The sequence below is a fragment of the Catharus ustulatus genome, chromosome 3 (genome assembly GCF_009819885.2).
Source record: "Catharus ustulatus isolate bCatUst1 chromosome 3, bCatUst1.pri.v2, whole genome shotgun sequence".
Taxonomy (NCBI): domain Eukaryota; kingdom Metazoa; phylum Chordata; class Aves; order Passeriformes; family Turdidae; genus Catharus; species Catharus ustulatus.
The window spans coordinates 87552746-87574132 of NC_046223.1; the positions used below are offsets into that span (position 1 = coordinate 87552746).

Genomic DNA, 21387 nt, shown 5'->3' on the forward strand with positions numbered 1-21387 from the left:
AATCTTTATCAAGAAAATAGATATTGGGTGTGCATGTGTGTGTATGACAAATAAAAAAATGTGTTGTTCAATACTGAAGGAAGCTTTCTTCAGTGTCAAGAAGGCTGAATTCACCAGTTTTTCCTTCTCTGTATGACATTCAGGAGTAATGTTATTTTCCCTGTTGTTTTTTTTTCCTCTAAAGCACGAGGTACTGAAGTATCTGTGATCTCACTGCTCTTCATGTAAAAAATGCTATACCATTGACAATAAATAGATACTCATTGCTCCTTTTCAAAAGTAGATAACAGCAACAGGCAATAACAACAAAATATGAAATGCAGGAGGAGAATCTGAAAAGCTAAATGGGACAGTGCAAGGTCAGGGCTAACAAAAAAAATGTAGATAAAATTTTTAAAAATGTAGTAAACTGAGATGAAGATAAAACAAGTGAGCAGCACTATGAGGTCTGAGCCGTGGTTAAAACTATTTTTCTACATTTCTTTAATCTAAAAATAACAAGTACTGCCTATTTAAAATATTAGCATAATGTCCTTAAACTAAAAGTTTATGGATTACATTTCATCTTTATTAACTGCAGTAATTAAATGAAAAACCAATTAAAATAATTTTTCTGCCTTTTTCAAATTGTTAAGAAGGACTGCTGGTGATGTGACACTTTCTTTGAAAGAGGAAACATAATTAGATAATTAAAAATGCAGAAGCAATGCTCCATAGAACATTTTTCATGTACAGATGTTCTGAAGGGATTAAAGACTCCATCTCCCTCCCTCTCTGACAGATACATAAAGCAGTTTATAATGATGGATTTTCAAAAATCATTATCTTTAGATAATGAATAATTAGAACATTAATTACTCTGGCTTCACCTTGGTGTTGTATATAAATGACCTCAGAACCAGAAGTTTCCATCTGTAATATACTCTTTGGGGGTAAAGAGGATACATTATATTTTTTAAGCAGCTTATCTAAAATGTTTTCATTTATATATTGCCTTCATGGTAATAATTTGGAGACTACTGCCCTCTATTTCCCCTTGAAAAAAGCAAAAGTTGTGACTCAGGTTAAATCAGTGCCTGTCCTTGCCACCAAGACAGATCATCTGAGCAGCAATATTAAGTAATCACAGTACATGTTCAGTGTGTTTCTCTCTTTAATGAAATGTACAGGTAATGAAAACTTTTTTGAATTTGGTTTTTAGCTGCACTGATTTGGATAATCAGAAACAAAGTAGGATTGGCAATTTACTTCAGGTGTTGCAGTGGATGCTTGCACTGAGAAGATTTTAGACAAAAATTACATTGCCTGTTACTTGTATTTATTCTGTTTGTCAAACATGAAAAATTTAGGCAGAAAATTTCCATGTCTGGTTTCTGCCCATGGTCAAGTTTCTTCTTTTATCTGTTCTAAGTTCCCGCTGATAAACCATGGCAGATTGCCCTTTTAAAGAAATTACAAGAAAAAAAAAAAGAGCAACAACAAACCAAAATTATAAATTCACTTCACTTTGAGAAGAGGTTAATGCCAGATTGAAAGATTCCAATGAGGTGATTCTTCTATTTGGCACAAATAGAGTACCTGCCAATTCTTTTGATCACCTGTCAATTTGGTGAAACAACTTCTTTAAGTCCTACCTCCCATGTTAGATTTCAAAGAGATAACTGTTAAGATACCAGGGAACTTTCTTCTTACAAGGTGACTTTGCACTCACTCACAGGCCCTGTTGCTAAATAAACTGTACATTTCCTGAATATTACTATTTTGCCTTCAGGTCAGAGGCAGAAAGTCAGCATTTCCCAGGAATTGCACCCCTTGTCTATTCTGCATTTGAGAGAAATTAGCTGGACTGTCCAGGATGCAGGGGGGCTGCAAGTTTGTTGGCCATCAGGCATGACTCAAGACAAAGTCACCTGACTGGAGTACAAAGCTAGTATAATGGTCAATAATCCCTGGAGGGAAAGAATTTATGGTGATACAGAAATAGAAAGAGAGTAAGAAAACTGAGGAATGAATTCTTTTTATCACCCTTTCCAAAAACAAAACATTGCCAAAAAATTCCTGTGGAAATTGAACAAAATAAGTATTTTCAATATCCCATTACAATTATTTAGTATATTATGATCTCCCAAAAGATGCTCAACTTATCGTCTGTAGTCACAGAACACTCACTGTCTTCTCTGCTTTTGCAGAGGAAGATTTTTCATGTGCCATCATAACATTTTGCATGGTGAACTCAGCAACCATGCACCTGTGCAATCTCTTACTCTGCCACCGGGTTAAACAAATCAGAACCTTAAAGAATTGTGTGTGAGTTTTGTTCCAAACTTCCCACATGATGGGGAATTGAATCCACAGCATCAAGACACAATGAACTCCCATGCAACAGGCAGCATATGACCACCAACAAAGGCATGTCTGAAATGACTTGCCACTAACCACATAAAAACTATGGGGCAGAGAGTCATTTCCCAGAGCAGTAATAAACTAGGCAAGAAGGCAATTCGTTATCTTTCTACAATTCCTGCCCCATTCTCTAAACGAGTTTAGAGAAAGCTTTATCCCTATGACTTCACCTCAAAATCTTGATAAGGCTTTTTGCTATGTAAATACTCTTTATTTTTGCAAACATGAACACTATTGCCATCCTGAACTTTTTCATTTATCAGTTTGATGTCAGCTACAACACAATTGTTCACATCTGTGAAGCTCTTAGCCCTTGCTAACCCTGCTAGGGAATTTGCAACAACTACAAATTTCATTTTGCACTATAATAAAACTGTATAATCTTTCTAGGCCTCCCCTGTTTTTATATCCATGGGGTTTTTTTTATATCCATGTTTCTCTATTTTAATTCTTGTATTTTAAACAAATTAGCAGTCATACTATTGCCACACAAAAGCAAAGTAGCAGTCATACTATTGCTACTCAGCACAGTTACTTGAAAACTGACAAGTTTTCCATCAGCTCAAGCTTTTGCTGTACATAAAAACTAGACAAGGAGTTTAAATTTTTTGTTTAAAATACCTCTCTGTGTTGGTCAAGATCATTTACTTCTTTAGGAGGAGGTTGAATTAAGGAATCAGTTTGTTAAGCACACACAGAAGTCTCCTTGTTTTCAAATAAAGATATGAGCTAATGTTCTTTCAAAACTCAGATTTAAAATGTTACCACTAAGTCAATGTGTTCCACAGTACAATGTTATTAATAACCATTACAAGTATATTAATTCTAGTGAAAATGTACCACTACCTTGAGTGTACACTTGTTAAGGAGTTTCATGGGTTTTCACTTTCCTGTGAAATTCACTTTATTTTAGCTTATAAATTTCCAATCCAGAAGAAAAGACTGTTATTTGTACATTTTAATACAAAAGAAATATTGCATTAAAATATACTCATTACTTTAATTAGTGTAGACTAATTCTAGTATCTCTATTTCTTCCTTAGAAAGGAGGAATTCCAATTTACATAGAAGAGTAGGATTTCATTCTTATGAGAAATATAGCCGGATCATCTTAAAATTCTTCTACATGAAAATTGCAGGATCTACAATTTGTCATGAGAAAGGAATACTCAAGTCAATAAATACTCTTGAGTCAAGTTAAATTTGCAGAAACATAATTTAAAAAAAAAATAAATTGGGAACTTAGTATTTTGACCATTAAAAATGGAAACTTTAGAAAAGAGTATAACAGCACTACGTCTCCAAAGCCATGCCAGTTCACATTAAGAAAATAAACTAGTAACTTTTCAATGAGCACCACTGCACTGGAGCTTTGAGAGTTGATTAAAAACAATTTCTATTGAAGCACTGATTCTGGTGATCCATGGCCCAGCTGATAAACTTCAGCTTCAGCCATCTATACATTTGCAAGACCTTATAAAAGACCTTAGCTCCACAGGCTTTGAAGCAGGTATAATACAGAAGAGAAATAGCAAATGAGAACTTGGTTCAAGAATCTTTAGAAATGTGACAACTGAAAAGGTTGATCGGATTCTCAGGTGAATATATATGCAGCAGAATTCATCATTTTTGCTACTGCTGCAGGTATGTAATTTGACTCTGCGGTGCTTTAGGCCTGAGAAATATGGACCACACCTTCCATAGTAATGCTCTGAAATGCTGCACATGGCAGAATTTACGCAGAAACCCAGAAAACACCCCTTTGAAAATGCCATTTGAGGACCAGCTTTCAATGTGATACAGACTGATGCTCAACATCACTGGCTCTGTAGCTATGGAGATTTGTAGTTGATAGGATCTAGCTCTTCATATATTGCTAACATCTACTTCTGAGTTAGAGATCCAGCTCAGCATGCTGCCAGAGCCCTGTGATCATTGTTACCTGATAGCACACAGTAGTCATGCACAAGCCATAAAGGGGTTTGGGTTTTTTAGATCTGCTTGGCAGTGTCACAGCACACACAGCACACAAAATGATCTACTATGCCTTCTAGTATGACACTCTGAAGGCTCTCAGAATCCAAGAATGAGGAACCACCTTAATTCCAAGTATATGATACCTCCTCTGCCAGACAATGATCTGGGTTGATACCACCTTGAATAAACTAAGTAACATTTATTTTTTCACAGAGTACCAGTAATGAGAGCTATAAGCCCCAGGAATACCCAGTTTTACCTAGTATACACAAACAGATCTCTCCTATGCCAGGCTCCAGTACTGCATATTCCACTGAAAATTTATAAAGCTCATTCCCTTCTTTATATAATGTGAACTTGGCTTTACACTGGTCCATGAAGAAATATGGGATCAAACTTAGCAGGGTACAAAAGATCTGTTATATTCCACACATTTTCAGGATCTTCTCCAGGTTTATATAATGAGTGTGGCACAGTGAAAATCCTCCACAAAGCCTGAAACTAAGTCTGAAACTACTTGTGACTTTGTTCCCATTTTCCAGGTGATTTACTTATTCTGATGAATAAGCTTTAGTGTTCTTCTGTTGTTGCCTCCACTAGTTCTGTTTGCAATATTTATATCAATAATTAAAAGATTTTACAATTCATTTTTTGTGAGTAAAGTATCTTGACTACACCCTTAGTTACTGTAGCATAAATTCAATATAAAAATTTTAATTACTTTTGTAATTAACATGAAATGACTGGGTTTCTTTATTTCAACACAGACCTCATTTTTCATTCATCAAATGCTTGAATTGGTGTGTTGTTTTCCTTCACTGTTATGACATGAAGTTAAACTTTGTTCAGCTGGCTCTGTGGTGCAGTAGTGCTGCATTTTAGTGAGTCAGTGTTCTGAGAAGGGTGGCTGGAGTCCTGGTCTGCAGGTAGGGTGGGAGAAGGACTGAACAACTGTACTGCATCAGTGACATCACATAGATTTATGATGTAGCAAGCAGAATTACTGGGAAGTCTGAGAAGAGGTCAAAAGACCCTTCAGACTCCCTAGCCCCTCACCACTACAAATTATATGAAACTAGTTTCAATGTACTATGTGGGAAGATGGAAAACCTCTGGAAAATTCATCTCCAATCCAAAGAATGGCCTCTGGCTACATCACCCTGAGAGACCTGCAGTTCAACGCTGTTGGTTGTCCTCAGTGAGGTGGCAAACCTCCAGTCACTTCACCTGGCTCCAAACTAAAGATACTGAACATTTTGTGCAAGAGAACACCATAATAAGCAGCATGAAATGAAAATCTAAGAGTCACTGAACAGGTGAGGTTGGAGGACACTTTTGGAGATTGCAAAGTCCAACTCACCTGCATACTGCTAGTGTGGTAAGAGCAGGTTGCTCAGGGCCATATCTACTTGGGGTTTGGATATCCTGAGATACTGGGACTGTGCAAAATCTCTGCACCACCTGTTCCAGTGCTTAAAAAAATTTGCAGAAAAAATGTGATTTGTCTCCAGCTGGACTTTGTGTCACAGGTCACAATCTCCTAAGCCCGACATTCATCCAGTTTCCAATCTGCCTTATTGTTTACTTACCCAGGTTGTACTTCCTCAGTTTGTCTATGAGGGTATTTTAGAACAGGGTGTTGAATTTCTTACCAGAGACAAGATAGAGAACATCTGATATTCTACTCTCATCCATCAAGCTAGTCAACTAATGAAAAAAGGCCATCAGGCTGGTCAGGTTCAATTTGCCCTTTGCAACTTCATGCTGACTATCCACAATCATCCCCTTGTTCTACACATACATTTGGAAATAATTTCCAGGATTATTTGCTCCATCACCTACCCAGAGGTTGAGCTAAGGCTGTCAGGCCTATAGTTTCCAAGATCCCTTTCCCTATTTGAATGTAGTAGTGATGATTTTTCTTCCAGTCTTCAAGAACATCCCCTGACTGCCATATTCCAAAGATTATTGACTGGCCTTGCAATGACATCAGTCAACACCAGCTTGTTTAGTGTTCATGGGTACACCTTGTCACGTGCCAATAACTTATACATGTCCAGTTTATTAAAAGTTCCTTGATCAGATCGTGTTCTGCTGAGTGCTTGCTCCAGACCTTCCTTCCTGTCATCAGTGCACTGCAGATACCTCCTGAATTACTTGTGCCCTTCTGCATTACTCAGCCAGCAGATACCAGGATGGTTTAAGTTCTCCGTGAAAACCAGAACCTACAACTGAAAGAAGGTTTCATCTAATTCCTCTTCCTGATCAGGAAGTTCACAGCAGACAACCACAATACCATGACATTGGTTGAGTCTCTAATCCTGACCTATAAACTCTCAGCTGGTTCATCACCCACCTCTAGGCAGAGCTCCCTGCATATTCTGCTCTCACATGAAGGGCTACACACCCTCCTTGCTATCCAGCCCTGTGCTTCTATGGATTGCAGCTCCAGTAATATGAGATAACCCATCACTTCTCTGTAATCATGATAAGACCATAGCCCTGCAGCTGCACAACAAAGCTTTAATTCCTCTTGCTTGTTCCCCATACTTTAGGGCACAGGCCATCTGGAGAGCCACATACTTGTGCTGATTTCCCAGAAAAGGTATGAGAGCTTTCCCTAAATGCTCTTCTCTCAGTCATGTCCTTATTCATGTGCATACACTCAGGGTGGCTCCTCCCTGCCCTGTTTTGTTGTTTATGAGGTCTTGGCTGTCTCCATCTCTCTGCACCCATTGCCTAATGAACCCATCAATCACTTCCTCACTTGATTCTGAATCATCATTTCTCTACTTCATCATTCCTGTTTTAAAGCTCAAGTGTACTAGAGCTAAGTGTCAGTGTACTGAAGGAAGAACAGCTACACACAAGTTGTGTATTCTGTTCTGGAAACCAGGGAAGAAAACGTTTGTCAGGTAGTCTGACAGTAAAAACTTCAGTGACATACAGAGAACATAAATCCCAAAAAACATATATGTGTTTGTGATAGAAGCCATTCAGTGGCATGGCATAACATGTGAAATTAATTATATCTGGTTTAAATCCACTGTTACAACCCATTACATTATCCTCTTTCCTTGATAAGCTCATATAAAATATTTTAATTACACTTAAGCATTCAATTTTAAAAAGCGTGTAAAAACAGATTAAAATTTGGCACAGACATAATGATATTATATCACACATTGATCAAGATAAAAAACCAATTCTTAATAAGATGTGGTTTTCAAATTTAAAATGAGAGATAACAGTAATATTCCTAATGCAGGGTCAATTTGTTTGAAATCCAGATACAGTGAGAGATATTCACCTTAAAAAAAGTTCTTTAGTCTTTCATAAATTTAGTAGATTTTATTAAATTTGATTTAAGTCAAACACCTTATGGTAGCTTGTTATTCCTCCAAAACAGAAGCCTCCACCTCACCCTTACTATGCAGGACAGTTCCCTACTTAACAGCACTAAGAAGTCCAGGTATCTCTGCATAAACAGGCTACAAACAAAAAGTAATGCAATAACATACTCTAGAATAATTTTTAATTAAGTCAGCAAATGTCCTTCTTTGTCTGATCAAACCCATATGGTGTTGATTAATCATCATGGGTTCTTATCACTTGCATTAAACCATCAAAAAATTTCCTTCTGCTCCATTTAGGATGCGAGAAAGGTTTCACGCACACAGTAAGGTCTCCAGCTTATGAGGCACAAAGTACTGCATGACTCTATTATGGATGCATAGAGACCACGACTGATGAAAGCAAATCTCCATAAAGAAGGACTGGTAATTTGGCTTCACTCATCAAATACACACCAACTCCAAATTCGCAAATCTGATTCTGATTCAAATCAAAAGTCCCAGAATATTTTTGTTTGCATACTAAAAATTCCTGGTATTTTTTTCTGCACTTACAACTAGAGAGCATGGCAGTTAACCAGACTCCCCAGGACAGTAAGAAGAAAGAGTTTCTAACAATTTCATATGCAGAGTAGCTCATTCATACAAAGCTGTTTGCTATAACATATTCTAAACAAATTAGAAAGCAAGAAGCTATTTTATATACTTATATTTAGAACTTGCATCAATCACTTCAGGTTACTAACCTGAACCCCAGACTACAGTAATTTCACGAATACAAGCCGCACCAATTTGACCAAAATTTTGGTGGAAACCCGGAAGTGCGGCTAATATTCCGGGGCGGCTAATCTATTAACAAAATTCTAAAAGCTGCCAACACGGAAGTGAGAGCCCGCGGCAGCCCCAAGCCAAGCTGGAGCCCGGCCGGCCCCGGCAGAGGTGGGAAAGCCTGGCAGAGGCGGGGCCAGCAGTGTGGGGGGCGGGCGGCAGAGCCTGAGCCAGCAGGGCGGGGGAGCCCGGGAGAACTGGGGCTAGCAGTGCAGGGGAGCATGGCAGAAGCAGGAAGGCCGGCGGGTGGGGCTGCCTGGCAGCGGGGGAAGCCCAGCAGAATCGGGGCCAGCAGCGTGGGGGAACCCTGCGGTGCGGGGGCCTGCAGTGCCGGCCAGGGTGAGGAAACGCGGCGGCGGTGCAGACGGGAGGGGGCGGCCGGCGAGCGTGGTGGCGGCGGCGGCAGCCCTGCCGGCGGGGCGAGCGAAAGCGGCGCTCGCGAAAGCGCCGCCCGGCGAGCGAAAGCGCCGCCGCTCGCGAAAGCGCCGCCGCTCGCCGCGAACCGCGAGCCGCGAAAGCGCCGCCGCGAGCCGCGAACCGCGAGCCGCGAAAGCGCCGCCGCGAGCCGCGAACCGCGAGCCGCGAAAGCGCCGCCGCGAGCCGCGAACCGCGAGCCGCGAACCGCGAGCCGCGAAAGCGCCGCCGCGAGCCGCGAACCGCGAGCCGCGAAAGCGCCGCCGCGAACCGCGAACCGCGAGCCGCGAAAGCGCCGCCGCGAGCCGCGAACCGCGAGCCGCGAGCCGCGAGCCGCGAGCCGCGAACCGCGAGCCGCGAGCCGCGAACCGCGAGCCGCGAAAGCGCCGCCGCGAGCCGCGAGCCGCGAACCGCGAGCCGCGAACCGCGAGCCGCTCGCCGCGAGCCGCTCGCCGCGAAAGCGCCGCCACGAGCCGCGAAAGCGCCGCGGGGCGGGCGCGGCGCGGGGCGGGCGCGGCGCTCGCGAGGCACGGCGCGGGGCGAGCGAAAGCGGTAGCGGGGCGGACGGCGAGCCCGGCGGCGGCAGCCCTGCCAGCCGGGCGAGCGAACGCGGCAGCGGGGCGGTGCTGACGGGAGAGGGGGGCCAGCGAGCCCGGCGGCGGCGGCGGCAGCACCACCCGGCCAGCCCCGCCGAGCCGTGGCGCTGAGCTGGGCCACCCGGCCCCGTCGGCAACCATGAGCGGGCCGAGCCTGCCTGGCCCCGCCCCGAGCCAGTAAAGCCCGCTATGCCGCGATCCTCTTACTAATTGGCCAATTTGTGAAAGCTGCGCACGGATTCTCGCGACGAACGAAAGTGCGGCTAATATTCGGGGTGCGGCTTATCTATTGACAAAGACAGCAACATTGTCGAGGCACCGGGGGTGCGGCTTATAATCCGTGCGGCTTGTATTCGTGAAACTACTGTACTCTTCAAGGTAAGGATACTTGTTGAATGGCTTAATTGAGTGAAATGCCTAGAACTGAGCCACCTCCTTTGAGTTTCTGTGTGCATATTAGGTTCATCTCTAGAACATATCTGGAGAGCAAAAGTAGGTGCATTAAAAAGGCACTTCAACAGACTTTGTCCTTAAACTTAACATTATGCTCACACAGCCGCCATGGCCACTGGCCTGACACGCTTCCAAGTGAAGATGATGCTGGATAGGTGGTTTTGGAATGACAAAAACAAATAGAAAAAAAATGTTACTCTTCCTTCTCAACAATGCCATCCCATTCTATCCCATCCTGTTTGATAGATGTTAACATTGGGTTATTTGGAGGCAAAAATAAAATTTTAGTTTCAAATTACTAATCAAAATTGAACTTAAAACTTCTAATTCCTTGACCTTAAAGAAAATTTAGCAATTGAGAGAAAGAATACTTTTAATCTTAAATGCCAAAAATTAAAGCAACCAATCTAAACAAATCATCTAGGGTTTCTTCAACAATTAATGCTAGAAAATGGTGATTCTCCTGTCTTTGACATCTGTCTGAAGATGAGATGAACCCTTCAAGACAATAGGTGTTTTCTTCTTTTTTATGGTGGCTTAGGCAAGCTAAAAAAATAATTTAATAAAAACCTATTTTTTAGGTGAATTCCACTGAAGATATATAGCTTTTAAAACTGGAGTTACACAGCATGTATCTCAAGATGAAAAAAATTATTCCAAATACAATCAACCATTTCTCCAATCTTTTAATGTCTTCCTCATATTTCTACTGAAGGAACTGCATTGTAGGTTACTACCACACATTTTGTTCACTATGAAAGTACTAACTGAATTTAGAGAAGTTTAAAGCAAGCAACCACAAAATGTCTAATTTCTCAGGTATGGATTCTGTGGACAGTATCAGAAAGGAAAAGCATCTGAATTTCAATTACACCTCACTTTATTGGTCTAGAGTGAAGCTGAACTGGAACTCCCACTGGAGACACTTGGCTTTGTATACTAGGTCAGCCAAACCTGTACCCAAAGTGCTCAGCTAAGAATGGAAGAGGTTGAGGATTTGACCCCAGGTTTCACCCTTGCCAGGCTCACACAAGTAGTGGTTCTTCCAGTCCTGATATTTATGATCAGATATTCTAAACTCAAGGAAAACTTCTGATAAAAAACCTGTTAGATGCAATTATGGGGAAAAAAAATTCCTATTTTTGATGAACCTCACAAAGACATTGTGAGAAAGCCTAGTTGAGAAAAATTCTGTCTATGAAATAAAGTCTTTTTTGTATGAAAAAAGCCCATTGTAAGAGTCAAATACTGAAAATTCTAGGACACGATGAAATGCAGTATTTAGAGACATGAATTGAAATTACAGTAATTTCACGACCATAAGGCGCACCGGATTATAAGGTGCACCCGCCGGGAGTTGGCAAATTTCGCAACATTGTAGATCATATAAGGCGCACCGGACTATAAGGCGCAGTTTTTTTTTGCCGCGAAGATCCGTGCCATGTGTAACAAAGTAAAGAATTAGTAACGGAATCCCGCGATCGTGGAGTTTACGGGCATGTGCTCAATTTGCAAACATTTTTCACAGATTGGTGTAGCCTTCAAATGCAGCCCCAAGCACCCTCCCCGTGCCCGAGGCCTGGCACTCCCGCCTGCCCCTGGCTGGCAAGGCAGGGCTTGGGGCGGCCGCGGCTCAGGGCAGTCACAGCTCACACCTCAGGGTTGCTGCGGTTCAGGGCGGCTCAGGGCTGCCACGGCTCGGGACCATTCGTGGCTCGGGGCGGCATGGCGCTGCCTGCTCCCTCTCTCCCTGTGCGGCTCCTGCTGGCCGGGGGCTGGTCGGTGCCTGGCCAGTGCCACCAGGCCTGCGGGGCGGGGGCTGGTTGGGGGCTGGCCGCTCCCTCTCTCGCCGTGCAACTGCTGCTGGCTGGGGGCTGGCCGCTCCCTCTCTCCCTGTGTGGCTGCTGCTGGACTAAGGCTGGCTGGCGCCGCCCAGTCTGTGTGGTGGGGGCTGGCCGGTACCTGGCTGGCGCCATCCAGCCCGCCTGCAGGGACTAGCAGGGGGCTGGCCGGTGATGCCGAGCCCACGCGGAGGGGGTTGGTCGGTGACGCCCAGCCCGTGCAGAGGGGGCTAGCAGGGGGCTGGCTGGTGACGCCCAGCCCACATGACAGGGGCTAGCAGGGGGTTGGCCAGGGGCCGGCCAGTGCCCAGCTGGCAGCACCCAGCCTGCGCTGCGGGGGCTGGATGGGGGCAGGCCGGTCCCTCTCTCGCTGTGCGACTGATGCTGGCCGGGGACTGGCCGCTCCTGCCCCCCTTCGCGGCTGGGCTCACGGTGCGCACTTTTTTTTTGCAATGAGGAGCTGAGCCACGTGCAACAAAGTAACGAATTACTGGCAGTTTGCAAACATTTTTCACAGACTAGCGTAGCCTTTAAACACAGCCCCAGGTGCCCTCCCTGTGCTGCGGGCCCAGGCACTCCCACCCGCCCCTGGCACCGGCAGGCGCGGCTTGCAGCTCTTGGCTACCACTGTGCAGCCACATGTCCCGGCTTCCCCTGCCCGGCGGCTGCAGCTGCCGTGGGCCCAGGCACTCCTGCCCGGTGCTGGTCGGCAAAGCTCGGTTTGCGGCTCAGCTGCCACGGCCACTGGCGGCTCCTTCCCCCCATGGCCAGGCGGTGGCCGCCAGCGGCTCATTGTTGCTTCCACACCTGGGCTGCCGCCCAGCGGCTCCTCATTCCCCCCGTGCCTGGCGCTGCCCGGAGGCTCCTCATTCCCTTTGTGCCCGGGCCGCTGCTGCTGCCATCGCTGCCTAGCGGCTCCTCGTTCCCCCTGCGCCCGGTGCCGCCTGGCAGCTCCTCGTTCCCCTTGTGCCCGGGCCGTGCCCGCCGCCACCCGGCGGCTTCTCGTTCCCCCCGCGCCGGAGCCGGGGGCAGCTCCCTCCCTCCCCGTGCAGCTCCTGCCGGCTGCGGCTGCCCGCTCCCGCCACCGCTCGCAACTTGGCACTCCCGTGGCACCGCCCCCCCCATTGCGGCTCACACTTCCAGGTTTGTGAATTTTGCAACTTTGTCCATTATATAAGGTGCACCGGACTATAAGGCGCACTTCCGGGTTCGGGGGAAAATTTTAGTCCAAAGGGTGCGCCTTATAGTCGTGAAATTACTGTACTTTAAATACATTCACAGTTCCACTGCAGTGTTCTGCTGGATCATGGATTACTGCAGCTGTCAGGTAATACCTCCATCAATCTGAAATATCACTTGAAATATCCTTGTGAACATTCCTTGAAAAGAAAATGAGGTGGAACTAGCTCAAACATGGAGGTCAGTTTCTGAGTTTTCCTAACATCTTTTCCTTTTGCAGAAACCTACCAAACTCCTGCACCTGATCTTCTCAGAGACTGAGTCCATCTAGAAGTGTTCTGAGTGGTAAATTATCCCTTCCAAACTTTTATGAGGCAGATTTCCTAGTAGAGATGACTTTTTTTTTATAGTTCATCATTCTTCTTGTGTTTTATAACACTTAATGTAAAATCTTTGTGAGTTCAGGAACTGGCAGATATAATCAAAGATTACCAAGCTAATCCTACAGCCATTATAGTTGCTGAGAGTTTTGTTATCAAATTAAATGAAAACAAAAACGAATCTGTGCATCTAAAAAAGCCCTAACCTCAGATTTGTATCAAGGATGAAAGATGTATTTGATTATTGATAATGCAAATGAATTAAACTACTTTTGAACAAGAAATATCAAAATTACTATATAAATAATAGTATCCAATCTAGTAATTTATCATATACATGAAAAGAGAAAAATAAAGGCAGGTAGGTAGGGAAAAATACTTGGAGGAATAAAACCTAAGCTTTTATGAAAAAAACTTTAACTAAAAAATCTAGGAATATTTGTGCTATAATACCTTACTGACATCTTGATTACACTGATTCTCAGCCAACAACGAGAGGACAGCCTGTGATCAGGTTCAACTGGGAAAAATACATGAATCTATCATCTCCTCATGGGAAGTTTGCTTTCTGTTTTAGATGCACAACTGCAAAAATAATGTCATCTTCGACCAGTCATGGAAAGTAGTTTATACATGCATAAGATATTTCACAAATTCGTGTGTTATGGTTATCTAGTTTCAAGAATTTCTGGTTGTATTCTGATGAAAGAGGGAGTGTGAAGTTGCAGGGAGAACTCACCTAATCCTGCCCCGGGGGCGCTCAGATTGCTCTGACATGAAACTTGTGCTGCTGAGGCGAGAGGCACTGCTGGTTCGGGAAATGGCTGACACATCACTGACATCACTATCTGATGATTTGGCAGAGACGTTATCACAACTTCTGTACTGATCTGTTTGTATGTTATACTAGAGATCAAGAAAAGAAAGGATGAGGAGTCTCATCAAAACAACACATTCATTGAGACAACACATGACCTAAGTATCACAATTCTCTTTAACTGCTTTTAGATACAACACAATTGTATGAAATTCAAAGCAATGCCTACATTAAATAATACCTTTATGTCAAGTGCATAAATCAAACGTGATATTTATGGACTAAAGAAGATACTTGGAATAAAATAACACATTGGAAATTAAATAGGCTGTTGGTTCTTCAGCACACTAGAACTACAATAATGAAATATTATATGAAATATTTATGCAACAGACAGATATTCAAGCACATGCATACCATCCATTTGGCTACAGACTGTTTTTTATTTTTAAAATATTAAAAACATATGCTATAAAATATCTGCACACAGAACTGCATGTGAGTCTGAATGAAATGTAATGCTACATGATGCTATTAGGGACGGATTTCGGCTCCTAAGTTCTATTAAAAAAAAAAAGAGGAAAAGTACATATTCTATCTCAAAATATTTCTTTGTGTTGTGATACTAGAGGATTAGTTAGGCAGAAAGCTAACTTAGCAAATACAGTATTTGTTTCCAGACAGATTGGTTCCCTGATCTAGTTGCTTTTACATCTGCACATGCCTAAGAATTAGCAGAAGGAAGAATATGTGGACAGGGGTTAGAAGTTACTTTGTTTTTAAAATCAATTGTGACACCACACCACCTATTACTTACTGCTCTTATTGCTCATATCATCAGTCAGACAGGAGCAAAAGGAAGCTTCAATCTTAGCTTCAATCCTTTACTTAAATCTTCACTCATACAGATATGAGGACCAAATTATTTTCAGGCTCACAAAAGTATAACTCACTGTCATCAGAGGAAGGTACTCTTGCTGGAAAGCAACTAAACTAGTGGCATACTTCTCAGGGTGTATATGGGAAAACTTAACACTTAGGAGCACTAGGAAGTTTTTGACATTACACTCTAGGGAGTTCATTTTCCGGATCTGTGCTCTGTAAAATTGCAAGTCATAAAAGTTTATTTATGAATCATACACAAATCTGTGGCTGTCTGTGAATATCCAAACTCCAACTAGGCACTGGGTTGCTGTCTGAGTCACTTAGCAAATGCCATGACTTAATTTCAAAAGCCTGGCAAACACAAGCTTGAGTTTGTACAGATGAATGTATCAGGTCTCCTCTCCTTAAGCCAGGTTTATCTTCTCTGGCTTCAGTGCCTTCAGCAACTATGCCTGTGCATACTTGGAAAAACTTTGAAGATAAAATGAGGAAGTCAATAGGAGTAGAGAAGGGGAAGGGATAAAGCAATTCTAAGCACCAATTGTAAATATAGAAATCTGCAGGACAAAAGGAGTTTATATAAATGTACTGTCTCAGTTTGTCTTTCAGGTGTGCATTAGAACACTGCTTAGCAAAAACTCTAAGCAGTACCCTTTGAGGGCCTTGAAGTGGTTGAGTAAAAACATCTGCAGGAGACAAAGCTCTTGTTTATTAAAGGAAACTTTAAGAAAATGGGTAACAGAAAGGAACTCAAATACCCTGATATTCAGAAATATTTTCAATTACAGCAGAAATTTATCGGGAGGTTCTCTTTACAAGTGACTTGTGACTTTACTGAGTATAAATTCCCAATGGGGTTAAGGTATGACTGTGCTGATATGTTTATTCCGATCATCTTTCATTAATGGCTTTTAGAGTCTGTTAAACAATTTTGCTGATTGCTAGCCTTCAGACTGCAAGATAAAATGGCAACTCCAAAATAGAAACACAAAGTACAATAATTCTTATCAGACCTATTTCTTAATAAGATATCATGCTTTCCTTCTAAAGTCTAAAAAAATATTCAAAGCAAGAATACAAGTTTGAAAACTTTTTACTTAGGCTACCTATAAACATTCAGAGGCTAGAAAACTGAATGGTTAATTCTCTCCAGTGAAAGTTAAACTGCCCCAGTCCTGAGACAGACTTGATGCTTCATGCAAAATCCCTAAGGAATTCCTAACAAATCCTTCAAGCTACTCTAAATGAGACATGTAAAAATATGAAAACCATCTGGACACATGGAATGATCTGGCTTTCCATTAAGCTAAAGAGATTTGAAATCTGCAAAATCTTCCCATTAAATAATAAAATTTCTGTTGATTTCAGTGAAACAGGGATTTCACCCATCCAGTATACTGAGATTATATCTACAAACTATTCCTTTGAAGTTGAGGTTTCAAAAATTATTTGTTTAAAATATAACCAAGCAATCTCTCTCTAATGCATGGAGTTTCTTAAACACAGTAACAGACTGTTTCAGAAATACCTTCATGCTTTATTTGTATTTGCTGAAGACAATCTGACTCTTTCCCTCTGCCATTACTTCTCTTCCTCACAAAAAAATCTGTATTCACTTTGTGACCTTTGGTTTGAGAGTGTATAGAGTGAACCTGCAGTGGTAGAAGATTTAGGTGGTCCCTGAGTTGCCATGACATGGTGCTGGAGAAGGTAGACTCCCCCATCAAGAGAACCACCAAGGCCAGATGCAGTGACTTCTGCAAGTTGTCCTGCTGGTAGCCTTTCTTCTAATTAATTGAGGGAGGTATAGGCTGCTGGCCTTTGTTCCAAGCCACACCTGAATCTGCCTGTGTAGCACTCAACTTATTCTACAGGTGGACTGTGTATGTCATGAAGATCCTCTGTTTAATTGTACTGAATTTGCTCCACCTTTCATGGGGTACCTATGTGGGCTGGGAAAGATGGGGAGAGGGAAGAGAGGGAAAGCATCAGCATGGATGTGCAGTTTACTGGTTAGAATACTGGGAGAGAAGTTAGAAGCCCTAGTTTATGTACCAGTGGGATTTTTTGATATTTAGCTTCATCAACTGACTGTTCAGTATCAATAGGAAACCATTTATTGGTGCAAGGGTCTTCAGCCCAGGTATCATCCCCTGTAAGTGGGAACTATATAGAGATATTCTCCATAAACAGAGAAAGTTACAGTGAGTTGGGACATAAAGAAAAAATTGAATCCATGTCTTCTACTTGCCTTGTATTGCAATCACTCAGCTACTGCAGAAAATATAGAGCATCCCTTCCTAAATGAGATTTTCATAGCATGGCTGAGCTTTTCCTACCCCTTTATGCCAGGGCTGTGATTTCCAAGAAACTGAAAACCTTTCCCTTCAAAGAAATAGAGATTAGCACAAAAAATAGTGATGCTGAAAATCAATGCTGAGTGCTATAGAGTTTACATTTTACTACTACTACTTCCGGATTTAGCTTTTCCTTCTTATACCTACTGCTTCTAATTAATTCACTGACTTCTACAGGAGGCATACAAATTTTCCTACTGATTTCCTACCTACCTCTGATACAGTCCAATAGTCAGTCATCTCAGCTAACAGATGAATAAAATTAAAGCAACTTTGAAGTTCCTTTTTTTTCCTTCAAATACAGAGAGAAGTAAATAGTACTGTTCCCCAAAGCAGTGCTCATTAAAATAAGAATCTTTTACTGCTGCAATAAACCTGAATGTATAATTCAGAAGAAAAATAACATGGGCTAAGATTCTCTTATATTGTACCTGCAATGAAGTAATGCCTGCAGGTTTCCAACTGGGCTCAAAAATAATACGATAAAGTTCTACTGTAAAGCAGAAAACTGCTGCTCTTTACAACTGCACATATATTTGCCATAAGTTTCCCTGACATGTTATATTTAAACACTACATAATTTTCAAGCTTGAAAATGAAGTATATTTTCAGTGCAATCACTTTTCTTTCAACTCTATACCTTAGAGCTTATGTAACATTTCTTTTCCAAGGTGCACTATTTATCACATTAGGAGAGTTGCTGAAGTTTGCAGCAACTTCAATAGCAATTACTATAGAGTAGGTCTGGCTTTTTAAACATTAATAGCAGCTAGTTTCAAATGCCAAAAATATCTACACTGTCCATGCCTGAATTACAAAAAACAGAAGTCTATGAACAGCTGGAATGCAGTTCTTCCATTCACTTTAAACCACGTGTGAAGCTGTTGCCTCTTGCACACCAACAAAAGGAGAACAAAGGAGTATGATGAACTGCAGATGTGTTAACATCAATGGGAAGAGCACAGACACAAACCAAGACTGTACTTCACAAATAATTTTACACTCCTTAATGCCTAACAGTGTTAGCAATTTTACTGATTATAAGGCACATCTTACAAGTCATCTAACAGTCTGTTATTTAAAGTAAGTCTTGTTTCTGCAGCTTTTGAAGACTTTTCACAAATTTTGGCAGCAGAAATTTGGTACGGTCTTTGGTTCTGAGATGTCTCAGTTATCAGCTTTATCACAACAGCTGATATGATGTACTGTATTTTCATTAGAGCCATCCAAATCTTCATCTGTCTTGGTTATTTTCTTGACTGTTTCAGCATTTTCACAGGATAGAGAAAGACAGTAGCATAAGGTTTACTATTTTGTAATATTTTTAAAGTAATGTCTATCACCACAGGGAAATGAAGCAAACAACCACATCACTGAATATCGTGGAGTGTTAGAATGGGCTAATATAATTCCTTCTCAGCACTTAAAAATTAATTCTGTATTGGACCATCTTATCTTGGACTCCTACAATATCATGTAGAAAATACATGAAAATTTAAAGATTTAAAGTCCAGGGCAATTCTTCTTACTACTGTTTTAGCATGGAAGAAAGTACATGCCTATCAGAACACAAAAAATATTTCTCTATAACAACTGTCAGAGAATTTGCTTCTTCAAAATTTTCCTTAAACTTTAAGAAAAAAAATTCTGAATATAATAATTTCAGTGTTCTTTCGATTTATACTCATCATTATTTCAATTTTTATTTCCACATGCATTTAAAGTCAAAAGAAGATCCCAGAAAACTCAAGGTTCTAAGGATAAGAGAAATTTGTAACATTGCAGGTTGATGTTTTCTAACAACTATCTAACCATACATTGGACCTAAGCTGAACAAGTAAGAAAAACATATTGGACAGCCAAAATTATGCTTATCATAAATATTAGAGAGTTAGGATTAAAAAATATGTTTCAGACTGATAAATACATAAATTTCAGTCACTCTGAAAGCACATATAATCTAATTCAGAAACATGACGTTTGAGCTAAGGTCTCTGGTCATCCTGGCAGAAATCCTCAGATTGTATATTACCTCTCTCTCATGAAAATTTTATCAACCCAATTTTGACTATTTAACTATCATGTTAAGTAGTTAGGAAGTACCACAGAGATGACAGCACTGCATCTCATCCTTTTGCCTTGAGTGGACCCTTTTTGAAGGCAACAGAAAGCCCAGTAGCAAATGCACTGTTCTAATTAAACAAATTCTTGCTTCTGATTGAGAATCTCATTGAAATTTCCACCCCAGCTGTTGAGTTTTTTTTAATAGCATTGATATCCCATGATTTGTAAAGTCTTGTTTCTCTTGTTTCTCTTGTGTCTCTTATTTCTCTTCCTTTTGAGAATTGTTCATTTAAGTTCTTGTTAAAGTTGTCTGCATATTTAACTGCAAGAAGATCTTGAACCAATCTTTCAAATCTGTTAGATATTAAAAGTTAGCTGCCAAATTTCCCATTTAGCCACTCCTAAGTAAATTTGTGATTTTGTTTTAGATGAGAACCCCACTTACACATTATTTTAACCCGTATTTCCAGGAGCATCCAGTTCCTCACAGCTTGAATTGTAAGCAGCACTGCAGATGTGCAAGACGTTTTCATCAGTTTGCTTAGAACCCTATACAGCTTAAATTACAAAGTTATGGGCTATCATTTTTAGCCTTATCAACGAAATCCCTTTATACAACTTTGTTAATGTAATCTCAATATATTTCATTATCACAGAAACTTTTTACACTTTTATTAGAAAAGGAACTCCAAGTAATCAGTAGGTACTTCAAGAAAGGAAATACTTTATCTCTGACTTTATTAGGATGCAAAAAAATATACAAATATGGGAACATCTGCATGGGACTGGACCTAGTTCTGTCTAGCTCTCTACACATCAGACAGCAACAAGGGCCAACCTACTCTTTCATGGCCTGCTTTTCCAGATTCCAGGGAATGGAAGAATGTGGACTTCGTAAGCTAGATGTGATAACTTTCTTTTTAACAGCTGTTGAAGGATCTTGTTTTCCTGAATTAGTTTTTAAGTATTTTGGTTTTTACATTTTAGTTGATGTCAAAGACCAAGTCTGATGCACATCAGATTGGGGCAAAAAATATGCTAAAAAGCTATTACTTGAAGACATTTCTGTCAGGCTTTAAAACACAGCGTTCTTGAAAGTAATATAATATTTTAAATAAATAAGTTTATGCCTTCAATTTTCAAGCCAAAGTATCATTCCAAGACTACTGACTTTACCTTGGTATATTGCTCACGCTCATGTTCTTGACTAGAACCAGACCCTGATGTCTGATTATAACGGTGCACTTTCATTTTCATCTGTCTCGTTCGCTCCTCCACTACTAAGCTTGCTGCAAAAACACACAATGAAAATCAATTAAAAATAGAGAAACATTTTTGGAAAAAAACAAATGGTTTAGCAAAAATTTTAGCTTATTTCCATTTTAACAAAACAAAGAAATGTACAAACATGTAGAACAAAGCAGGGTGTAAGCACAGAACAAAGGAACACTAATGTCAAGAAATCAACCACTTTCATTGTGAGAGTCTTTACCTGAAACTGGGCAGACATCCCAATTTCTACACATAATCAAGCTGGTGCAACAGATATGAAAAGAGTGAAAAAATTTAGGTAGTAGGCTAAATTATAAACCTGTTAAATATTCTAATTACAGGGGACATAAATCCATGATCATCTAAGCATGTGTTTGCTTAAATGTAGAAAATATTACAGTAGCATTCTAAGAATTAATGCATGAAACTTATTTTTAAAGTAATTATCTCCTCCTACTATCTTGAAACAGAGCAGTTTAACATAGCTAAGACTATTTGAGAGGAATAATTTCTCCATTCAACCAGTCATATCAAAAACACAGTCATTTTCTAGTAATTTTTTTTTTTT

General features: G+C 41.1%; 1 protein-coding gene across 29 annotated transcripts in view; it reads right to left on the reverse strand.

The window, feature by feature from the left end:
• Positions 1-21387, reverse strand: part of RIMS1 (regulating synaptic membrane exocytosis 1) — a 310442-nt gene that overhangs the window by 44543 nt on the left and 244512 nt on the right. For 22 of the 29 annotated variants that reach the window (XM_033054843.2, XM_033054842.2, XM_033054822.2 and 19 more), the window contains 2 exons: positions 20724-20836; positions 14164-14330 (listed from right to left, as the gene is read on the reverse strand). The exons of the other annotated variants lie outside the window; for them this stretch is intronic. In XM_033054843.2, coding sequence (XP_032910734.1) covers positions 14164-14330; positions 20724-20836 — 280 coding nt within the window. The remainder of the gene's footprint in view (positions 1-14163; positions 14331-20723; positions 20837-21387) is intronic. 29 annotated transcript variants of the gene reach the window in all.